This window comes from Sinohyriopsis cumingii, chromosome 9, assembly GCF_028554795.1.
Source record: "Sinohyriopsis cumingii isolate HCF-2022 chromosome 9, ASM2855479v2, whole genome shotgun sequence".
Taxonomy (NCBI): domain Eukaryota; kingdom Metazoa; phylum Mollusca; class Bivalvia; order Unionida; family Unionidae; genus Sinohyriopsis; species Sinohyriopsis cumingii.
The window spans coordinates 7,289,400-7,313,270 of NC_142969.1; the positions used below are offsets into that span (position 1 = coordinate 7,289,400).

The 23,871-nt window shown below is 41.8% G+C and overlaps 1 protein-coding gene across 3 annotated transcripts in view; it reads left to right on the top strand.

The window, feature by feature from the left end:
• The window catches only part of LOC149791227 (uncharacterized), a 66,383-nt gene that overhangs the window by 39,730 nt on the left and 2,782 nt on the right, over positions 1 to 23,871 (top strand). For all 3 annotated transcript variants that reach the window (XM_089969698.1, XM_089969699.1, XM_089969700.1), the window contains one exon: positions 1,928 to 2,006. In XM_089969698.1, the coding sequence (XP_089825824.1) occupies positions 1,928 to 2,006 (79 nt within the window). The remainder of the gene's footprint in view (positions 1 to 1,927; positions 2,007 to 23,871) is intronic.

Here is a 23,871-nt window from a genome sequence, read left to right on the forward strand (position 1 = left end):
TAAATACACAATAACGTAAGTTCATCTTAAACTTTTTTCTTCAATTCAACGAAGAATATATTTTTTAACTTTACAAAACTTATTGGCTTCACTTATTTATGTCACTTGATTTAAAACCTAACAGTTGTAGCACCATTAAAGTAACATCAATCTAAAACAGCTAATATTCATACGTCAAATACGTACAGAATATTCATTTACCATGTAACTCTTGGATGTGCGCACCTCTTACATCGTACTATAGTGTACACTCATTCATCGTCTTATATTTTAAAAACTTGAAGGCTCTTTTCGTCTACAATTGTTTGTCTCTAGCCTTACCTAATGTGTTTCCTTAACGTTGTTACTGAAATGAATTTATCATGATATTGTTGTCCCTTATCATCAAGTCTATTAACATACTAATAGCAACAGTAACTATTTAGTCCTGTCTTCATACATTATAGCACAGTATTTATTTTTCAAGGAGTCAGATTCAAAACAAACCGTCTGAACCAAAATCACTAAACTTTAAAAGCTTCAAAAAGTAATTTCCTGTTCTCGCAAATATTTTTAATATAAAGTTGTTGTAAGTAAATTTAAAGAGGTTGTTTATATATCGCTTTATAAACAATGACATAATTGACGCAGCTACACAACAATGACGTCACGTTATTTATTACTAAACAAGTACAACCTACAATGTGTTAACATTATAAACAACCGTGAAGATAATGCAAGAACACATATTCAAAGATAAAACAGCACATAAATCTGCTGATAAAACTGGCTTAAATTAAACCTTTAATAATTGTTGCGAAGTAATCGGCAGAGAGAACTTACGCTCAGGATCGGGTGTACAGCCGTTTTCTTTATACAAGGACATCTGTCAAAGGATAATAAATCATTTAAAGATTAATATATTAACACACTTTTAAAGACTGTATAAACTCTGTTTACAAAACATATGGTGCTTACATTCATTTTACTTTGATGTATTTGCAAAAAGAATTCGTTTTAAAGTCTTGACAAATGCATATTTAACTAATACTATTATTTTAATTCCCACAGACACACCAAGCCGGTCGATACGATCTGATCTGATTCCGCTGTCATACAATTTATCTCACCTCTAAAGCTTACTAAACACTATACTGACCTATCGAAATGGCGTGTTTACTAGTTTTAGGTAATATTTAAATGTCTGGACTAACAGTCACGTGTTCGAAAGATGTGAACACTTTTATGAAGCAGGAGCATATACACTTTTCGCTATGGCAGCACGCTAATCGCGAGAGTGCCTGGTATGTGCATTAATGTATGATGCATGTCATATGTAATTAATTTATATTGAATAGCACACTTATGTCATTACCGTGATTGACAGTTGTGAATGGAGTGTTGTCTGCATGACGTTTGTCATGATTTAAACTGTTATAAAGATCGTGAGTATACACTTTCCACCGCAAAGTTTGGTTTCCCAAAGGAATAGATTGCGTCGTAGCTCAAGTAGGTGTTCGCTTAGAGAAAGAAAGTATTTGTTAATTTTACAACAATTATTGGTTGAATCTGTTATAGACATTTAGACCTAGTGTCATAACGTGTGAATTGGTCAGCGTAGAAGTTTTACACAAATATATTACCGATTGAATCCAATATAACAAATTTGAAAGTGTCCCAGCATCATCCATAGCAAGCAAAGTGTTCGTATTTCCTTTTGCCTTTTATATGCATATAGTATGTATTCTTTAGTAACCCGTGAATGCGATCGAAAGACTTATAAACTCATCACCTTAATTAATCACCTTTGAGATGTTGCACAACGTTTAATCTTCACATTATGAGTAAACCTAATCAACTTTTCATGTATTTAGTAGGAAGCTGATATATATTAGCTATGCAACTGAAATCTATTTTTTATGTCAAATAATTTATCTGCATTTTTCAGTCTTTCCAATGGTTGGACGGATTGGACTCGGTATTCTTGCCATCCTAGTCGTCGCTGGCGTTGTTCTTGTCATCAAAAAGTAAGTAAATAAAAACTTTCACATATTGTTCTGTAATGTCTACAGTAAGTCTAACAGGTTGTCACGTATACTCTACTGCACCCACGCATCATTCTGTAGGAATAGGCATTTTAATACGATCATTAACCGACTCTTTGCCTGTGATGATGATGATGATGATGATGATGATGATGATGATAACGACGACTGTTGAGGTGAATATGATGATACGACTGCGAAGATGCGGCTGCTACTGTCAATGATAGTGGAGGGTGTTTTGGCCAATTATAGTATCACTGCTGTATTTTCAGTTACAGGCATCAAAAGCAGGGCAGTTTCATAAACTTGATGTTCTCATGTAGAAGCCATTTCTCCCTCAACCTCTCGAAGCTTAATGTTAGTCAACACCTCTCAGATACATAGGTCCTAATGGAGCATGCAACCGTTCAGTCTTCTTCACTTTACATAAATCAGTGTAAGGGAAACTACGCTCAATGTAGTTCTTAACATTGGTACCTATTTGGTTCACGATCAAAACAACGATATACAATATCTAAATAAAAGAAATATGAAATGTGAGATTACAATTTTCAAAAACGATGCGAGAAAAGTGATAACGCTAATTAATACATATATTTAAAAATGAACTAACTGAAACAGTAAATGTATAATACCATCAGAGTAACGAGCACTTATATTTATGTCGTTTCATTCCAACATTATTGCACATTTAGAGAATCTGGAATAATAATGAAGCTAATGGTATGATATGTATGTTCACTATTAAATTATATTAAAGGGAATCAAGGTTGTTTTATTATTGCAATCATTCTGTTTCAATTTATTACGGCAATTTATAATGTTCGTGCATCACATCCTCTCTGTGTACAGACAAGGAATATTCGGTGGCTTTATGACATCTCCTGAATGCTAATTCCCGTGTAAAACTGGAAACAGATCTAAACTAGATTATTGCAAATTTTTTTCTAATATATGTATCATTTGTATTACAAATACTGAAGCCTGTCGGGAGATACATATCTATATTTCAACTACTTAAGCTTGTGTATGTCCAATATCGTACAATTATTTTATAAAGCACAACAATTGCTTCTTTACCATTTCCCATTCTTGATTAATCTAACGCGTATTTTGTTTTACTATTGCTATTTAATGATATTTATAAGAATAAACAGGTTACAAAATTAATTACAACCATGATGTTTCGGCATCTGACTGTATCCTAAACTATTGTGTTCTGGCAACCGTTAAACTTCAGATAGAAACCGGTTATAGACTGACTTCAATCTCTAATAGGAACATATCTTTCACGTCAAAATATGTTTTAAATATTTTCAACCTGTAAATAATTCACAATGAAAAAGACTGCAAACCTGTTATTTGCTGTCTATGTTTGCAAATTTGAAATGAACCCGATAAACACGTGCAATGTTCTTTTATTTATTATTACTCTACCAAAAGGACATATTTACAGATTCATTGAGTCTGCTCACGAGGAAATACACTCAATACACTACGCTTGAATTGCAATATCCAACAATATACATGGAGGCTAAAGCGATAAACTTTCCGGATCACTGCCATCTCACCTCTGTCTGCGTGGGTTCGAGTCCAAGGCTCGGCTAGCGTGGGTACGTGGGAAAGCCTGCCAGTAGCTTCTCGTCGGTTGGTGGTTCTTCCTTGGGTTTTCCAGGGTTCTTCCTCCACCAGTTATACTGGTCGCCATGTATAGCCTATCTTGTGCTAAAAAATGGTGTTAAACCCTAGAACAACAACAACAACATATAGCCGTATCGAGAAAAAGGAACAATGTCTAATTTGCTCACTGACGCAGATGGACATTAATGCACATATACATTTACGCACTGACGCACGAACACAATCACATACAGGATTGTAGCTGAATGAATTTTTTCGACCGAGTGAAAGTACAACACAATTTGAGTGAATCGAAGTTTATGAAATGAATAATGTATATTTGCGACAACACACACACACACACACACACACAAGTAAATTTAAAATAACACCCACTACATATGATACAAGAATCCCAAGCTGAACATGTTATGGAAAGAAAACATATTCACATATCTCTCTCTATATATATCTGTCTATTTATCTAACTATCTATCTAACTATGAATATGAATATGGTTCATATAACTAAACGATACGAAGAAATGAGCATGGTTCTTACATTCACTATATCTATCTATCTATATCTATCTATCTCTATCTATATATCTATCTATATCTATATCGTAATATATCTATATATATCTATATCTATCTATCTATCTATCTATCTATCTATCTATCTATCTATATATATATATATATATATATATATATATATATATATATATATATATATATATATATATATATATATATATATATATATATATATGAAATGAGAATGTTTCCCAAAATCAAATGATACAAAGAAAAAACATTTTTCATACAACCATATGATACAGAAAAAATAAGCATGGTTCACATAACCGTATGCTCCGGAGAAATGTGCATGGTTCATACAACCAAATGTCCTTGTAAACGTAACACAGTTTATACTGCCCTTATCCAGAGTTGGGAATTCACATTAATAGTCTTTGTCCTTTTCTAGAATCCATAATTCCTATTCTACACGTCCAGTCATGTAGTAGCATATACACTGTCAGTTGAACTTAGTTCAGTGGCTACGCTGCCACACTGCGAGTCATGCGCTTACCGTTCAGGTTCTTCAAGCCCATCCATCCAGCTATAAACATACCAAGCCCTATAGCTGTAGTATGTCGTAAGAGAACATACACTCATCGACGAGATCATGCGATCACTGTGTTGCCAAAGACAATTAGTGCCGGATTACCAAATAGGATGAGTAGGAACCGGCCTATGGGCCTCACGCTTTTTAGGGGCCCCGTGACAATAATTATTTTATAATTTTTTTTAATAACCTAAAATGTTAATTTGTTTAATAGCATTAATAGTTGTTAATATTTCTTTTGTGTAATAAAATTGGTTTATTAAAATTGTTGTTTGGTATAATTTGAGACGTATTAGGAAATATTTTGCGAGAGGACTCCTCAAGATTTCGACTGCCAAAAGGCCTCCACAGGGTTTACACCGGCACTGAAGACAATAAGTAACTGTACACATCGTGTTATATTGATATCTCGCCGCTAGTGACCTACTACGAGATGTATGTATTGCCCAGTCACAATAAAAAATATGTACTACCCTAGGTAACGCTTTATGCGTCTAAGAAACCAATTACCCATTTTGTTCTAAGGCAATACCTAATTATGATCTTGATTTTTTCGTCACACACACACACACACACACACACACACACACACACACACAATGGTACTAACAGCTGCCTCGCTTGGCGCTCAGCATTAAGAGGCTAGTGTTAGGACTGGTCGGCCTTGTGTCAGATAATGTGACTGGGTGGGACAGTAGTTAAGTGGGATACCCTAGCGTCAATGGGAATTAGCATTACAGAGACCCCTGGGACACTCTAGCGTCAATGGAAAATTAACATGGAGAAAAATTGTGGGACAATCTAGCGTCAAGGGGAATTTAACATGGGAATAAATCGTGGCACTGTCTAGCGTCAAGGGGAATTTAACATGGGAATAAATCGTGGGACTGTCTAGCGTCAAGGGGAATTGAACATGGAGAAAAATCGTGGGACTGTCTAACGTCAAGGGAAATTGAATATGGGATTTTTTTTATTTTTATTTTAAAAAAGTTGTAGGCAATTGAAAGTCATTCTCTTTTCGAGAAATGTGGGTGGCCCTGAAAAGGGCCTTCGGGTTTATGTTAATGTATCCATTAACATAAAGGGCACCGCATTGGTCTTCTTCTTGTCCTTAGGCTGCGTTTCACTGTTGGCCCGTAAATCAGCACTCTTTTGAGGCATCCTTGTCTTTCTACGTAGATCCTACGTATCTACAGACTGGTGTCCGTCCTGTGGACAACAATCCACTTAGACCGGACATACATGAGCATGTCCGTCCTAAACATCATTGAAGACACAACGGTGGATGATTCGACTGTGGTCCACATCTTGAAGCGACGAGAACAGGTGAATCAATGCAGTGAACTGCGCTTATTTATAGGTAGAGGGAGGATTGAAACAGATTGAGTTCATTCACCAATCCGAACACGCGTTGCAAAAATTCAGTCAGCCCGCATCCAATCCGAAGAGAGCAGTCTGTGACGTCACGTGGTCTATATAGATTCGCTATCGCTTGTGTGCAGTCAATCTATGCGACAGTGATTCAACATGACGGAAACCCAGAAAACGATCCATTGGGGTGCACCAGCAGGGGAGACCGCCCTAGGGAACCCGGACTTACTTTCAGAAGAGGTAAATTGGGATTTTGTGGATTTTCTTACCTCGCAAGAATTTGTTCCGGAACCTTCGTCACCTTCTTCATTACCGCAAGTGGAGAATTTTAGACAGAGACAGAAAGAAGAATTGGAGAAATTTATACAGCGACAAAAGGAAGCGGAACAAGCTTTTCTCCTACAGCGACAGCAGCAAGAAGAAGAGGTAAGAAAAAAACAAGAAGAAGAAGAAGATGAAGAAGTAGCAGCAAATAAACAAGAGGGTGAAAATCAAACGGTCACGGTACTGTTGGACATTTTAGCGGAGTTAAGAAGTCTGAAACAAATGTATCAGACTTCTTTATTACGACCGAAGAGAATACGACCTTCCCGAGCTAAACACGTCAACCCTATGACTAAGCCTGTCGTACCACCCTTAGTGATTTCAACCAAATCATCATCATCAACAGTACGCAGTCCAGAAGTAGGCCTTGGCCGTGGCAAAGGCTTAAGGCAGTTAAAGTTGATTGCTTAAACTCACCCCTACACCAAAAAAGGCCCTTTTCAGGGCCATCCACGTCTCTCGAAAAGAAATACAATTTCAATTGTCAATAACTCAAAAACCATTTTACCCCTATAGTACGTGTATATGAGTGCGTGAGTGTAAATTATTATCTTAAAATCAAAACTGAAAGACACTTACCTTATATAATTAATTTATTCTTTTATCCATAGTTACAATCCAATTCACAACTTACAACAGAGCACTTTAAAAGGTCCATAGACTTCTTCTGTCTCCTTGTTTAGTCTCTCTGTTTTTTGAATTTCTTCACCGTCACAGGCTTTTCCTCTTCTTCCTCCTCGCTTTCTTCCCTTCTTCTTTTCTTCTCCTGTTTCTTTTTCTTCACCTGTCTGCTTTCTTCCTCTGAAGAATCCCTCGCTTCTTCCGAAGAATCCCTCTTTTCTTCTGAAGAATCCCTCTTTTCTTCTGACTCCTCTTGTTTCTTTTTTGGGCAATCTGGAGACCAATGTCCTTTTTCTTGACAATAATAACAGGTATCTTGACTTTTGTCTTTTTTAGCCCCTGTTTTTTTTTCTTTTTTGACGGTCTGGACACTCTGAAGACCAATGCCCTTTCTTCTGACAGATATAGCAAGTATCTTCACTTTTATCTCGAAAGGAAGGAGAGTAGTCCGTGGGGTGGTCTGAAGAGAATTTTCTAATGACCCCTCGCAAAGCTCTGATGAAACGTTCGATTTGGCTAGTCCCTTCCATCGTTGTTCTCGGTTAGAGAGTGAAATGAATAGTGAAAGGCCAAGACACACACCCTTTTATATACGCTGGTCTGCCATGATTATAAATTAGTCTATGGTGTTTAAACTTGAGTCATTTGACGTTTTTTACTGAAGATGAAACGATCCTATTCATTCGAGAAGAAAGAAGAAGAAAGTAAGAGGCAGAAACGTGATCTATTGCCTCGTACCAGAGCTGAAGTCTTGGTACAAATTCATGCCAGTGATTTTGAAGAGGACATGAGTGAACCAGAATCCAAACCCTCTAAAACAAGTTCGCCACCCTTAGTCAACCCTGAAAAATACTATTCCATTCGAGAGACGGAAAAGCGCTCCTCTAGAAAATTTAGAACCACGGCTTACAAATACACAGTGAAGTTTAAAGATTTCAAGGCTGAAGTACCGTTAGAGAAAGAAGAAGTGTTCATCACTGGGGTGTGGGATTCTTTGCTCACCACACTCAAGCAACAATGTCAACCCAAAGAAGACGATCGCTTGAGACTTTCCATATAACACGACGGTTTGAAATCCCCTGTTTGGATCGAGTTTAGCACCCCGGCAGAATTGACCGCTTCCAAAGTCATGGACAAGATTCAACACGTACAAAAATCTAATGACCAGTTTGACATCACCGATGGAAAAGCCACACTGGATATGACCCACGTCTCTCCTCCTCAAGGAACAGGACGCAAAAAGATGTTATTGGTGGACGACCTTCGCAACACCAAATCATGTCTCGTCCGAATTAACAACCCTCATGACCAGATGTGTTTAGCCCGTGCCATCGTGGTGGGACGAACCTATGCCAACAAGAACGACACGGTAGAATGGAAAAGAACCTGGAAAACTATTCAACAATCCGACCGAGCCAAACAACGAAACGAAGCAGAACTCCTGCTACAACAAGCCGGACTGTCCAAAGACACACCCTGTGGCATTCCTGAGATGCAAAAATTGCAAGATGCCCTAGCTCCACGATACACCTTGAAAGTGCACCCTCAAGAAATGCGCGGGCCTCTGTTGTTTCGAGGCCAAAATTTTAAGGACGGAAAATACATTCATGTTTATTATCACGATGACAATTTCGATACCATTACCAGTATCACTGCATTCCTGGGGTACGGTTATTACTGTGAGAAATGTGACTATCGTTATAACAATCGAGAGCAACACAAACATTGTGGATGGAAATGCTCAGGATGTTTGGCCTCTCCACCCTGTCTGAGCGAAGAACCAGTGACTTGTTCAACTTGTCTGCGCACGTTTGTCAGTCCTACCTGTTATCAACAACATTTGAAGACGCAAGGTTCACAGAAGAAATGTCCTTGTCAACTCCTGAGATTGTGCCCTACGTGTGGACAAGGCATACTTACCAATAATGTCAAGGCACACGTATGTCGAGGAAAGAAAAAATGTCACATTTGTCACCACATCGTGGACTTGGAACACCAATGCTACGTGCAAAAATACCAACCCCCACCAGAGAAAGAGGACGGTCACAAGAAGAAAGGCAATTTAATCTTTTTCGATTTCGAATGCATGCAAGAGACCGGCATTCACATTCCTAATTTCTGCGTGGCTCATCTAGCGTGCGAGAAGTGCATTCAGGAACCTATCTTCAGTCATTGCCCTCACTGCAGCAAGATTCCCGGAGGGCGTGAAAAAATCTTTCGGGGACCGAACACGTTAGCCGATTTTGCCCAATGGGTTTTAGACCCCATCGACAAGACGTGGAGCGAAGAGGACATCGAACGTTACGGAGATTGTCATCGTCATGCCACGGTGATGGCTCACAATTTCTCCGGATACGACGGACAGTTTCTTCACAGATACTATACGGAACAAGGCACCGAGGGTCCTAAAGTGACTTTGAACGGAGCCAAAATCATTTTCATGCAAGTGGGACAAGTACAGTTTAAAGATTCGATGAGCTATTTGGCCATGCCTTTGAGTCGAATGCCTAAAACGTTTGGAATGACAGAAATGGCTAAAGGGTACTTTCCACACTTTTTCAGTACGGAAGCCAATCAACACGCCGTTCTACCCCATTTACCTGAGGCTCACTATTACGACCCCGACAACATGCGTACCGAACAACGAGAAGCTTTCTACGCTTGGTACCAGGCTCACGCCTCGGACCCTTTCGACTTTCAGGAAGAAATGTTAAAGTATTGTCGTTCCGACGTGGACATTTTACGGCGTTCTGTGGAAAATTTCGAGAACTGTTCATGGAACACGGAGGGGTCGATCCTTTGAAAGAAGCTTGCACCATTGCCAAAGCGTGTTCCTTAGTGTATCGACAACGATTCATGCCTGAAAACACCGTGGCTGTCATCAGTCCTCAAGTGACCCACTTTGTCAAACGTCAATACTCGGTTAAAGCCCTACGTTGGTTACATTACTTGTGCGACAAGGAAGACAAGTGGATTCAGCATGCCCGCAACGGAGGGGGTGAAAAGACCATCGGAACGTATTCGGTCGATGGCTGGGACTTAGAAAACCCCAAGATTGTGTACGAGTTTAACGGTTGCTTATTTCACGGATGTCCCGCCTGTTACCCTGATCGTAGCACTAAAAATCAGTTTTTACAACGAACCATGGAAGACTTGTACCAGGACAATTGTCAGCGGCGCCTAAAGATGGAACAGGAAGGATACCAAGTGGTGGAAATGTGGGAACACGAGTACGATCACCGTATGAAAACCGATCCCGAGTTTAAACGCCTCGTGGAAAGTTACCAGTTCATGGACCCGCTGAACCCGAGGGATGGTTTGTACGGAGGAAGGACCAATGCCACCTGTTTGCTGTACCAAGCCGACGAAGAGAAAGGAGAAGAAATCAAATACTTGGATATGTGTTCGCTGTATCCCTACGTGTGCAAATATTGTCACTTTCCTACAGGGCACCAGCAATTGTTCACGGAAGACATCGACCTGGTCAACATTCGACAATACGAAGGCTTGATCAAGTGTAAAGTTTTGCCTCCCACGAACCTATACCATCCCGTCTTACCTCACCATTGTCAAGGCAAACTGATGTTTCCCTTGTGCCGTACTTGTGCCGAAACGTGCAACCAAGATCAGCCTTGTCAGCACACCCAGGAAGAACGAGCCTTGACGGGAACCTGGGTCAGTGTAGAATTGTTCAAGGCTATGGACATGGGATACCAACTGTTAGAAGTGCACGAAATTTGCCACTTTCCCAAGACAGAACAATACCACAAGGGTGACCCCACTCAGAAAGGCATTTTCGCCGACTACGTGGATGCCTTTTTGAAACTGAAGCAAGAAGCCAGCGGCTATCCTTCCTGGTGTCACACTCCCGAAGACCAAATAAAATTCAAAGAGAAATACCGGGAACAAGAAGGCATCACTTTAGACCACATAGAGAAAAACGAAGGCAGGCGATCGTTTGACAAAGTGATGTTAAATTGCTTGTGGGGTAAAATGGCACAACGACCGTGTTTACCCAAGACGGAGTATTTGACAGAACCTTCCCGCTACTTCCAGATGATTCACGACAAAACCAAATACATGAAACACGTGGACGTCGTTCTCGAGGATTTGATCTTGGTCAATTACGAAGAAGATATGGACTTTGTACAAGACGACCCTTTTGGAAATGTCATCATTGCGGCTTACGTGACAGCCCATGCTCGCTTAAAATTGTACGAAGCTTTAGAACTGTTAGGGGAACGCGTCCTGTACTTTGACACGGACAGTTGCATTTACATCCATCACCCGAGTCAACAGCACCCTGACATCGAAGGAGACCGTTTAGGAGCCTGGACAGACGAGCATCCCGACGACAAGATTCTAAGTATCGTCAGTGGCGGTCCCAAAAATTACGGCTACGAATACCGGGACCCACAAGGAGAAGTGCACACAACGTGCAAAGTGAAAGGACTTACTCTGAACTATCGTACCAGTCGTGTGGTCAACTTTGGGGTATTGAAAGAAGCCTTGCAATCGGGAGAGGATGGAAACTTTAAAGTGACCACCTATCAACCGAACAAGATTGTACGTTTACCCACTCACCACATCGTCAGTCGGCCCTTGGAAAAAGTCTATCAAATCGTGTACCAGAAGCGAGTTCGACTTCCCAATCATTTCACCTTGCCGTATGGACACGTCGGTATTGGTCTGTATATAAAAAGGAACCCTAGGCAAGATCGATAGTTCATTGTGACTACCAAAACCGAGCGAACAAGATGAATACTTTCAGAGAAACACAAAAAGGTTGTTTAGAAAGGCACAATTCAAGTGTGGGGCTTCTGAAGTGGAATGCGATTGTGAGCCTTGCGACGGGTACGATGCTGTACGTTGTGACCTGAGCGATGCCGTAAAATATCATGGGAACTTTAGTGTCACGACCCCTATCATGGAAAGTGATGCTGTGCGTGTCAAACCTGAGGGATGCGAAAGTGATGCCGCTCGTCCTCTTGGACATTTTACTGGGTTTCGTTTTAAAGGGGAAAGTTCACCTTCACGTCTACCCCCCTACGGACGTCATCCAGCCCTGAGCAAACTCCTACCAATGTCACTCAACCCTCATCGAAACGAACCTGTGAAAGACGAATATTCGTTCCCTGTGCGTTTGTCGGAATACTGCGACTTTGAAAATCGTCTTCAATCGTTCAAAGGAAAATGACCTAAGTATCTGGGAGGACCGACCCCCGAAGAATTAGCCAGAGCCGGATTTTTCTACTTGGGCGAAGGATATAAAGTCAAGTGGTTCAGTTGCGCTGTGTCACTTCACCACTGGGAACCGCAAGATTCGGCCTACGTAGAACATGCTCGATGGTCACCGAACTGTCATTACTTACCCTTAGTAGGACCGAGACATTGAAGTGACTTACCAGAATCTGTTCATGGATACTTTACAAGAGAACATTCGTGCTTTGCCTGTGGAGTTGAGAGAACGCATTTACCGAGAGCTGGTCAAAATACAAGTGAAACGTAAAGAACAGTTGCATCCGTTACGTCACCGCTGCTTGAACCACTGGTACCTATACAAGGACTGATTCAATTGAAAGTGTTCCATTGGACAGACATTGATCAACGATCCCCTAGTTTTAAAAAGGATTGGTTTGCTTTGGATGATTCTATCTACTACATTGTAAACTTACTGCATCGAATTCCAGAGGAAGAGTTAACGAATTACCAACATCTTGTTCACAATGTCAACTTAGTGAAAGAGGAAACTTCTGAACGAATTGTAATGTGTAAATTAGAAACTAAACGATTTAAGTTCGACACTGAAGTAAAACCATGTCTGTGCAAAGAGTACATTTCTTGTGTCAGACCAAAGAGGATTTAGTATGACCTATTCATGGATACTTTCCTAGAGAACATTCGTGTTTTACCTGTGGAGTTGAGAGAACGCATTTACCGAGAACTGATCAAAATACAAGTGAAACGCAAAGTCAAAGTTATTGAACCGTTTTTAAATTGTGCTCTGTTCCAAAGTATAAGAAGACTGATTATGAGTGGATATTACATCAGGCACAAAGGTAAACGAGGCTATTGGCCACCACCCAAGGATTCCAAAAACAGTGTATATACTTATGGATACTTTACAAGAGAACATTTTGGGCTTGCCTGAGGAGTTGAGAGAAAGGATTTACCGAGAGCTGTATTGCTTCCGAAACAAACAGACTATAAAATCAGGCTGCCATGCCACGGATTATGTCACAAGTGATTGAACAGATTCCGTGGAAGGAACTCAATGACCAGATTCAAACCTTGGATCATTACCATCGATCATTACAAGAACTGTATCCATTCAATTTGGGTCGACAAGTAGTGTGTGTCTAGTGACTTGTTTTCTGGGATTTCGTTTACCAGCCGATTCTTTGTGGACTCTTTACGAACAGTACTTACCATACCCGCATGGCCTTAAATGGTCAAGAAAAACTCCTTTTGCTCAAAGCCTTGCGGTTTCATCTGGATACTTCTCGACCTCTACGGGAAAAAAAGATTCGTCAACTTTTAGCTACCCAAGACGTGTATGACGATGTGTGTGTAGCTTGTGACTTACATCCCCACTGGACAGATGTCCGTGCCTGGAAAGAATGGGATTTTGAGGCTTGGACCCAAGAAGTGGCCCAGTATGCACGAGAGTTGTTCAAGGAAAAAAGTTACTTTTCAACCCGTGTTAGTGACGGTGCCAGAAGAACCCGTCACCCAGGACAGGACTGTCGTGGACAGGCCTGAAAGACCCTTTCGGGAGGACACTTGTGTGACCTTACCACCTACTATAGAACTGGTTAGAACATTACCCAAAACATGTTGTACAGACACTTGTGTTTATTCCACGTTAATGGTTATCATGTGCCTTTTATCCTTGTACTTAAGCCTTTGGCTTTTATGTATTTTTGTCTTTCGTATTCATGTTTGAAACATTCAATAAACATGTTCTGAAAAAAGTATATAAACTCTTGTCTTGTTTGTTTTCGTGTCAGAAGTGACATTTCTGACACTATGGCTACCTCTGCTGTCTCTACTCCCTCTTCCTCTACTGTCAAAGTCATCGACGAACACTTAGATCGTGCCAGTTGGGAGGCTTTGTATCTTCGCCATCCCTTTAACATGCTCATTGCTGGACCTAGCGGTTCAGGCAAAACCGAATTCGTCAAACGTTTGATCGAACATAAACATCATTTGATCGATCGGCCACCTCAAATGATCGTGTGGTGTTACAAGGAGTGGCAATCGGCGTACAGCCTCTTGCGAGAAAGTCAAGGCGATTCCATCGTGTTTGTGGAAGGCATTCCTAAAGAAGACGACGGCATCGTCTCTGACTCCCGTCAAACCCATTTGGTCATTTTCGACGACATGTTAGGAGAAGACGAAGAAGAAATTAAACTGTGATTCACGCACAAAGGGCATCACCGTAATGCCAGTGTCGTTTACATCACCCAAAATTTGTTTCAACAAAGTAAAGCCCATCGCACCATCAGTCACAATGCGCATTACGTGGTCTTGTTTAAAAGCCCTCGAGATAAATTGCAAGTGCAAGTCTTAGCCAAACGGTTAGGAACGCCTTGGCTGACTCAGGCGTACGACGATGCCACTCAAACTCCACACGCCTATTTACTCGTCGATTTGAAACCTACGACCCCCGAGGATTTGCGATTTCGTACCCACTTGTTTCACCACTGGTGCCAAGACGGAGGGCCTGTCCTGTACACGTCTCCGTCCTCGACTTAATTTCACTCCACATAAAAAATCTATAAAAGCCTCAGACCCTTTTCGTCTGTCTCACACAGTGTGAACATGACGTCCCTTCAGTCGCATCTTCCCGTCAAATTGATTCGTGCCTTGTATGGCATCAGTCGAGAAAAAAATCCACAAATACGAGCTCGTGTCTAAGAAGCTAGTCTCAAAGAAGTCTTACGATGGTTCACGGTGACGGCACGTCAATTACTCCAAGGAATCATTCAGATTCCTCATCAAACCAAACGCTTTTTCGATCGAAACAAAGTCGCTTTGGTCCAACTGGCCGATCCCCGCATCGACACTCAAACCAAAAAACAAATCATTTTTAAAACTGGAGGGAGCGGTACTCTAGGAGGGGTCATCATTCGTTCTCTTTTAAGATGGGATCCTAATGCCCCCAAACTTCTCCCCAAGAAAAAAGTCCAACAAAGCCCCAAGAAGAAGAAGAAAAAGTCCAGGTCCCCAAGAAGAAGAACTTCTCTAGTGGCGGGACCCTCCTCTTACCAGACACCACCCCGGAAAAAGAAAAGAAGCCCCCAGAAAAAGAAAAGCCCACAGAAGAAAACTAGTCGCAAGAGAGGCACTTCGGAGAACTGAAGAGTACTTGGAGACGTTGATCACACCAAGAACTTCTCCGTTGATGACCCCAAAAAGAACTTCCCCAGTGGCAGGACCCTCCAATTTAGTGGCAGTGGCTGCTGCTCACAAAGTACCTTCTCCCAAAATCAAAGTTCAAGAAAGATCGGGCCTGTTACAGAGTTTACTGGATTTGTCCAAGCAAGAACTGGCTCGATTTAGTCCGTTACGTACCCCTGCACGACGTGTCATGCATGTCATGAAGTTGATACGACGTAAAGACAATCAGTGGCGACGCGTTCCAGTATAAAAAAGGCCTGTGACTAAGTCGGGGGTATCAGTGTTTTGGTGCTCCTGAAGATGTCACCCTCCAGAAAACCCCAAGGAAAGAAAAGGAAAGGACTACCACCACGTTTAGTTAAACATGGGGACATGTTATCTGTCCTGTCCAAAGCTTCTCCACCTCTACGAAAAAAACTCATTCAATCGGCCTCCAAAGAGGTCATCGATACCGTGTGCGAATGTTGTCTGAACGTCTTGAAAGGCACGATCCCATTGTCCAAACACCAGAAACAATGCTTAAGCAAACATCGTCACGTTCTTCGCCAAATGGTTCAAAAGAAAATTCCCATTCGTCAGAAAAAGAAGATGTTGGTCCAACGTGGAGGCATTTTACCCCTCTTGTTAGGTCCCTTGCTGAAAGGAGTCTTGGGAACCATGTTGGGAGGACTGGTGGGAGCAAGATAAAAAGGCCCTCAGAAGTCCCAAGATCTCAGAATCGACCGCTGACAACCCCATGGAAGGACGAAAACTAGCTTTAGTGCCTTATAAACGATGGATGGAATACCATCGGTGGCAAGAACAACGCACCCCGCATTTACCTCCCAATCCCCATTTGAGCGAGATGTCCCAGTTACAACACGAATTGCAGTCCTTGATGGATCGCCAAGATTTGTCCGAAACAGAAAAATCGCAAAAGTACTGTCAACTCTTGCAACGACTGCAACTCTTTCACCAGAAAGCTTTAGACGAAACAGCTCTACCCACTTTGAAAAATTTTAAGACCTTGATGAAAAGTGCAGCACCATCACCAGTACCAGTACCCGTACCACCACCACCAGTGACCAAGACAGACAGAGGAGAAGAAGAAGAAGGGTTTCAAACTCCACCAGAAAAAGTACGCAAGTTAACAACACCACCTACCTCCAGAATTGGATGGATTAAAAAGATGATGGCCACCCCTTCTTCATCACAAGAGAAAAAGAAAGTGAAGACAGAAGTGAAGACAGAAGTGAAACAAGAACCGATATCCCCCGCTCAGACATCCTCCTCTTCAACACCTATTGCCGGTCGCACACGCAAAGCATTGCAATCCAAGAAAATACCCCAAGAGAAAAAGAGTAGCATCCTCCAAGAGTGGGTGTCTTATTAATACAAACAAACACAAAAAATGGAAAAAGTCTTAGCCAGCATTTACTACGATCCCTCTCATACTGCAGGTTACGCAGGAGTTCAAAAATTGTATCGTGCTGCCAAAACTCGATTGAAAAGTCTCCGTTTACCTCAAGTGCAACGATGGTTACAAGAACAAGCTACCTACACTTTACACAAACCCATTCGACGCAAGTTTGACAGAAGTCGCACCCGGTGTGGAAGGCATCGATCATCAACGGCAAGCCGATTTAGCCGATGTCTCTCATTTGGCCAGCTACAGTCGTGGCTACAAATATTTGTTTTGTGTCATCGACGTCTTTTCCAAATTTGCCTGGGTCGTGCCCTTGACTTCCAAATCGAGCAGCGAGTTAGTGCGAGCCCTGCAACGGGTGTTGAAACAAAGCGGTCGTCACCCTCTTCGATGGCAAATGGACAAAGGCACCGAATTTCTGAACCAAGCTTTCCAAAAAGAACTAAAGAAACGTAACATTCATTTTTTTACCACCGAGAATCCCGAAAACAAAGCCAGCATCGTGGAACGTTTTCAACGCACATTGAAAGAACGCATGTGGAAATATTTTACGCATCACCACACTCTGAAGTACATCGACATCTTACCGCACCTGGTGCAACCGTACAACCAATCTTAACATCGAAGCATCGGACGTGCCCCGCAAGACGTGACTCGCGAGAACGAAGTGCTGGTGTTTGAGCGCCTGTTTGGTACGTCCCCGACGAGGGCTGTCCCCAAGAAAAGTGGAGAGTTGGCCGTAGGAGATTGGGTGCGCATTGGCAAAACCAAACGCACTTTCGACAAAGGTTACTTACCTAACTGGACGACCGAAATGTTTCGCGTCACTGGACGAGTGCATGGCCGTCATCCTGCCGTCTATAAATTGGAAGACATGAACGGAGAAGTGCTCAAAGGAACGTTTTATTTGCCCGAGTTACAACGTGTGACCAAAAAAGAAGACGACGTGTACGACATCGAAAGCATTCTCGAACGCAGAACCCGTAAAGTGGGTAAACGACGTGTCAAAGAAGTCAAAGTACGTTGGAAAGGATATCCACCCAGTTTTGATTCTTGGATCGACGCTTCGCAAGTCATCGACTATAAAAAGAAGTGACCATCATGCCTTTTCACACAGACGCAGCTACGTCGACCACTCCTTCACCTAGTTCTTCTGTGCAAGATTTACAAAAACAACCCTTGTGGGTGTGGTGTGGAGAACGTGTGCCTTAAACGCAAATCGTCTTTTTCTGTCAAATCTTCGTGGTGTATTGTGTCATCGGGGCAGCCATTGCCAATTTGAGTTTGCAACAAGGAGACAAACAATTGTGGACCATTTTATTGAGCAGTTGCATCGGTTACCTGCTTCCCAATCCCTCCCTGAAATTCTCTTCCAACGGGAGCCACGGGAACCTTGTGTCCAGTGCCAGTGCCAGTCACCACTCCAACAATAACAACCACAACCAGAACTCCATTTTGGACGGAGACACGCCTCTGACGTCCAGTAACCCCTCGGACAGCCACAGAACTCTGGAATTATGAGTCACCAAAACCAATTTTACTTAACCTTACCCAGCGACAGTTCCATGGAGGTGTTTCCCAACAACACGTTGAGCTGTTACACGGCCAAATTACCTCAGGCCATCCCATTAGATCACGAAGCCCATTGGGAAGTGGCTTTAGTGGAAATCATTCACCCGACCCAAGTCCTCAAAGTCCTTCCCAATCAAAATAAATTTGATGTGGAAGTTCATGACGAGCAATTGCAACAGCAGTTGGATACCATTGTCAAATATGACAAGAAAACCCCTGGCACAAAAAATCAAAAGTCGACTATCTATCACTTGTTCATTCCCCCAGGCTATTATTTTACTGGTCAACATTTGGTCAACACCATAGCCACCAGGTTTAATGGCGTGTTTCTGAAATCTTTGGAGTATGTCAAAAAAAGTGTCACCCTGGAATACCACAAAACAGCTCGTCGCTTCCTGATGAAATTTCCTGAGGAGGGTAAAATCGTGTCCATTTTATTTTGTCCTGAATTGTTTGACATGTTGGGCGGAGACATGAACATGAGAATGACCATGATGAAGAAAAACGAATTACCCATCGTTTACGACAACGAGTCTTTTAGCAAGTTATTTCGTGCCCCGGTAGAACTGAACCAAGGACTGAATTTGATGTTTGTGTACTCCGATGTGGTGGAGTACAACGTGGTGGGACACACCTCCGTACCGTTACTGCGTGTCTTTCCTTTCAAAGTGGATTCTGCCACGAACGCTGACGAGGAAGGTGGAAACACTTACCACGTCCACCGCGAATTTGTCCATCCTCACTATTTGCCTGTCAGCAAGTCGTATTTGGACACGGTCAACATTGCTATAAAAGGAGATATGGGACAAAATATTCCATTCACCAAAGGAAAAGTCACGGTGAAACTCCATTTTCGAAAACGGTTCTCTCACGACTCGTAAGTCATGTATCCAGTGTACCGAGGGGTTGCTCGACAGCGAGGACACGGTTTAAGAGATATGCTGAAATCGGCCTTTCGTTCGGTGGCCCCAGTCTTGAAACCGATGGTGACACGCGAATTGTACGCCTTGAAAGATGCGGCACTGACGCAAGGCAAAGAATTTCTCCAAAATGTCATCATCGACAAACAAAACCCTAAAGAAGCCTTCATGAGGGCAGGCAAAAATGTCTTGCTGCAAACGGGGAAAGACATTTTAGGCCGACGATACACACCTATAAATGCCCTGCACGCTACCGAGTCAGGCATTCAGCAAGGACAAGGCAGAAAGAGACGACGAAGAAAACACCCTTTCACCAGACTTCAAGCTAGAAAGGCCAAGAAAAGAAGATCCGTTCGAGACTTAGACGTTTTCGATTATTGAGAAAGAGAAAAAAATGATGCACCGAGAGTCTTGCGCTTGTTCCAAGACGGAACTGGATCTGTTTGCCATGCCGCCCACCATGATGACGATGCAAGAATCCCAATGGGTGGAATTTCACCCGGTCTCCTCTTTGACGGATTCTGCTCCCATCGAGTTTGAAATCAAAGGACAGCCCGAAGATTACATCGATCTGAATAGCAGTTACTTGTACTTGAAAGTGAAAGTGATCGAACCACCCAACACTAACATAGACAATGATGATGTAGTAGCTCCCGTCAATAATTTCATGTATTCCTTGTTTAGCGAAGTGGACTTGTACTTGAATAACAAACTAGTCAGTAGCAGCATGGATACTTACCCTTACCGAGCCTACCTGGAAAATCTCTTGACGTACGGAAAAGAAGCCAAGAACACTCATCTGGATGCTTGCGTGGTATGGAAACCTGACTAAGCGACTAGCTGCATTACAGTTGCTGGGGATGCTCAAAATACAACGGGATTTGTAGAACGACGAAAGAAAATTCATCTAAGTCGTAGTTTAGAACTGATGGATCGCTTGCATTTGGACATGTGGTTACAAGAAAAGTATTTGCTGAACGGGGTGGATATCCGCTTGAGACTGAATCGCAGCAATGCCCCTTTCCATTTGATGGCTGCTGATGGTTCCACTTACAAAACCATCATCCAAGAAGCCAGATTCTACGTGCGTCGTGTGGAAGTGTTACCTAAAGTGGGAAACGACGTCAGTCAAACGTTGAGCAGAACGACTGCCAAGTATCCGATACGAAGAGTGGAAGTGAAAACGTTCACCATTCCTGCTGGACAGCGATCCATGATCGAAGATCATCTATTCCAAGGACAGTTACCCAAACGTTTGATCAAGATATGGTCAAGAATTCAGCCTTCAACGGACTCTACCAGGAAAATCCTTTTGAGTTTCAACATTACAATGTGTCCAAAATCGAAGTCAGTCGCGATGGCAAGACCTTGTGTACCCGACCTTTCGAACCTGAGTTTGGTGACAGAAATTATTTGAGATCGTACTTGTCCCTGTACGAAGCCACTGGTCAGTTAGAAACCAACACCAGTCACGGTATTACGAGGATTATGTAGGAGACTATACTTTGTGGGCTTTCGATTTCACTCCAGACCAAGGCAGCGACGAGGGACATTTCCACCCTATAAAATCCGGCCAGATTCGAGTGGAACTTCAGTTTACTAATGCTCTACCAGACACGGTGAACGTCCTCCTATATGCAGAATTCGATAATACCATAGAAATCAACAGTTTGAGAGAAGTCATTCTAGATTATTGGAAACCATGGAAGACTGTTATCCCTCTTTACCTAGTGGAGAAACTTTGGAGACGGAATGTGAGGAGACCGTGGAAGAAGAAGAAGAATCCCAAGACGAAGAAGTTATCATGATGAAGTCAAGATGGCCAGAACAAGAAGCCCATTTAGTCTCCTGTTTTGCTACAGTCCTGGCAGATATAATGAAATAATTGATCAAGGAAGAGTGCTATGGATGTCACAACGATCATCCCAGTCAAATTCAACACGACAAATGTCTGATGTTAAGTCAAGAAGAAAAATTGGACGAATATCTGGACAAAGCTTGGGATCACATCGAAATAGAATTCGTGTTGAACGAGTGGTATAAAGGCTTGGATAAACATTCTTCTCCTCCATTAACGTCTCTGGAGTGCCGTCGCATCGAATCTCTCTTTGACCAGAGTAAGAAGTCGGATCTAAACGCCTTTTACTTGTCAGACATTTTCAAGCAAAAAGTCAGGATCGAATTGATCACTTATCATTACCTGTGAAGAAGAAGAAGAAAAAGACCACACAAAACATGGATACCTGGGAACTTTATTACCTTTTGAACCACAGCTCGTACACGGCTTCTTAGAATCCTGTCGTCTGTGCTAAAGATGAACTCCCTCATCGCAAACCTCAAGACCATCATGCTTATGTGATCAACACGGACGACAGTCATCTCCCAGGAACCCACTGGGTAGCCGTTTACTTTCCTCAAGAAGGATGTGTGGAATATTTTGATTCGTACGGATTGCCCCCTTTGGAAGACGATATCATCGACTTTATGAGAAGAAATGCTCAAACCACCCGATTCAATAATGTGAAATTACAAGGCACAGATTCCTTGGTGTGTGGACAGTACTGTGTCTATTTTCTGCATCATCGCAGCCTGGGCTATTCCTTAGAACATTTAGTGACTCATTTTGATCCTCGTTCTTCTAGAAACGATGTGAAAGTAGATCGATGGTTTTGTGACCATTATGCTTATCTTTTGTCTCAAGCTAGGAAACGTAGTGTCCATCAATGGCCTAATGACTTCCAACAGTGGAAATCACAATTTCATTCACAACGTTGTCAGCCCTGTTTAAAGTATACTGTAAATTGAAAAAATGTTTGTGATTTGAAAAAATTGTTTGATGTTATATGGTTGGATTATTGTTAAAAAAATGTTAGAGTTGTTGATGGTTAGTGTTAAGTGATTTTTGAATAAAAAATGTTGTATTTTGAAAAAAATGCCTTTGTCGTTTGTTTGGGTATAAGAATGTTTGTTTGATGCTCTTTAATTTCTTACTATCCCTCTCATGACACTCATTGAACGTTGCGGCTCGAAAACCGTGGAGGGATGTTTTCCTTCACGTCCGCGCTTTGACTTTTAAGAACCGGGGCAGTTTTCAGTCTAACCATCCATTGTCGACTCATCCTCCTACGAAGATATGCTCCAAACTAGCTAAGCTAAACGAAGCCTACGTAAATTTGCATAGGGTCAGACACAGTCTGATACCGAAAGCTGAAGAGATAGAGAATGTGAGAATGTTAAAAGTCACTGAAGACCTGATAGAAGAGCTCTTCAGAGAAGAAGTGAACAGGGAGAAAGAAGAATGGACAGAGAAGTACAGACTTCAGAGACAGCAGCAGCAACAGCAACAACAACAGCAGCAGCAGCAGCAACAGCAGCAGGAACTTGAACTTGACAGAGGCTTTGTCGATTGTCGTATCGACACCAAAGAGTTCTTCTTCTCTTTCCGAAGAAGCAGACCTATCGTCAGAAAGTCTATCCTCAGAGGACGACGCATTCTTAGAAACTAAAAGATTGCCATAGCAAACAAAAAACAAAAAAACAGCCCTTTTCAGGGCTACCCCAATACTCTAGAAAAGAAATAACCATCGATTTGCCAATGTGTAGGTAGAGTAGTGTGAATATAAACACTGACTCTTTTTTCATAGTGTGAGTGTATGTGTTTGTGTTAGTGTTTATAACTGATCACGTAAGTTGGTGTGAATAGTAGATTATGGGTTTCTTTATTGTTTCTTAGCGTATGTGGAGAGTATAGTTTGGGTTTTATTATATGAAATGAGAAAGTAGGGGGATGTTTTCCTTCACCTCCGCGCGTTGTTTGGTCATGATCTAGGCAAGATCAATTTTATGTTTTTAGGGGATGTTTTCCTTCACGTCCGCGCTTTCACTATAAGAACTCACAAGGTTTGATGTTGGAACCATTCTACGGAATAAAGACAAGGAAGATGGTAGCTGTAACAGAATTGTTTAACCAGTTGAAGGACATTTTGTATTGGATGGTGGATGGAGCTTATGCAGTGGAAAGGATTGAACGAGAATGGAAGCATGAAGTTACCCGAGATTTTGTCAGAAGACAAGTGACCAACCTGAAATTAGCTATGGATCTGGTGAAAGAGATGATAGAAGAAGAAGTAAAAAGACTAAGAGGCTTTATAGATCCAGAGTATGTAAAGACTGGTCACTTAAAGGAAGCCATGGATAATGTGATAGAAGTAAGGTGCTTTTTGAAAGACGTAATGGAATGGACAGAGTGGTCCTTTGTCAAAAAAGGCCTAGACCAGCTTAAGAAATCGGAAGAACTTATGAGAAAAGTAATGGAGGAAGAAGTAAAGAAGATCAAAGACAAGTGGAACAAAGAACGAAAGGATAAGGAAAACTTAAAGAAAAAAGAGGCCTTTGACAAACTCAACAACAATTGGATCATAATACAGGAGAAATTCCGAGCAATAGGTCATCCAGACTGGATGCCAGAGAAGGAGAAGAA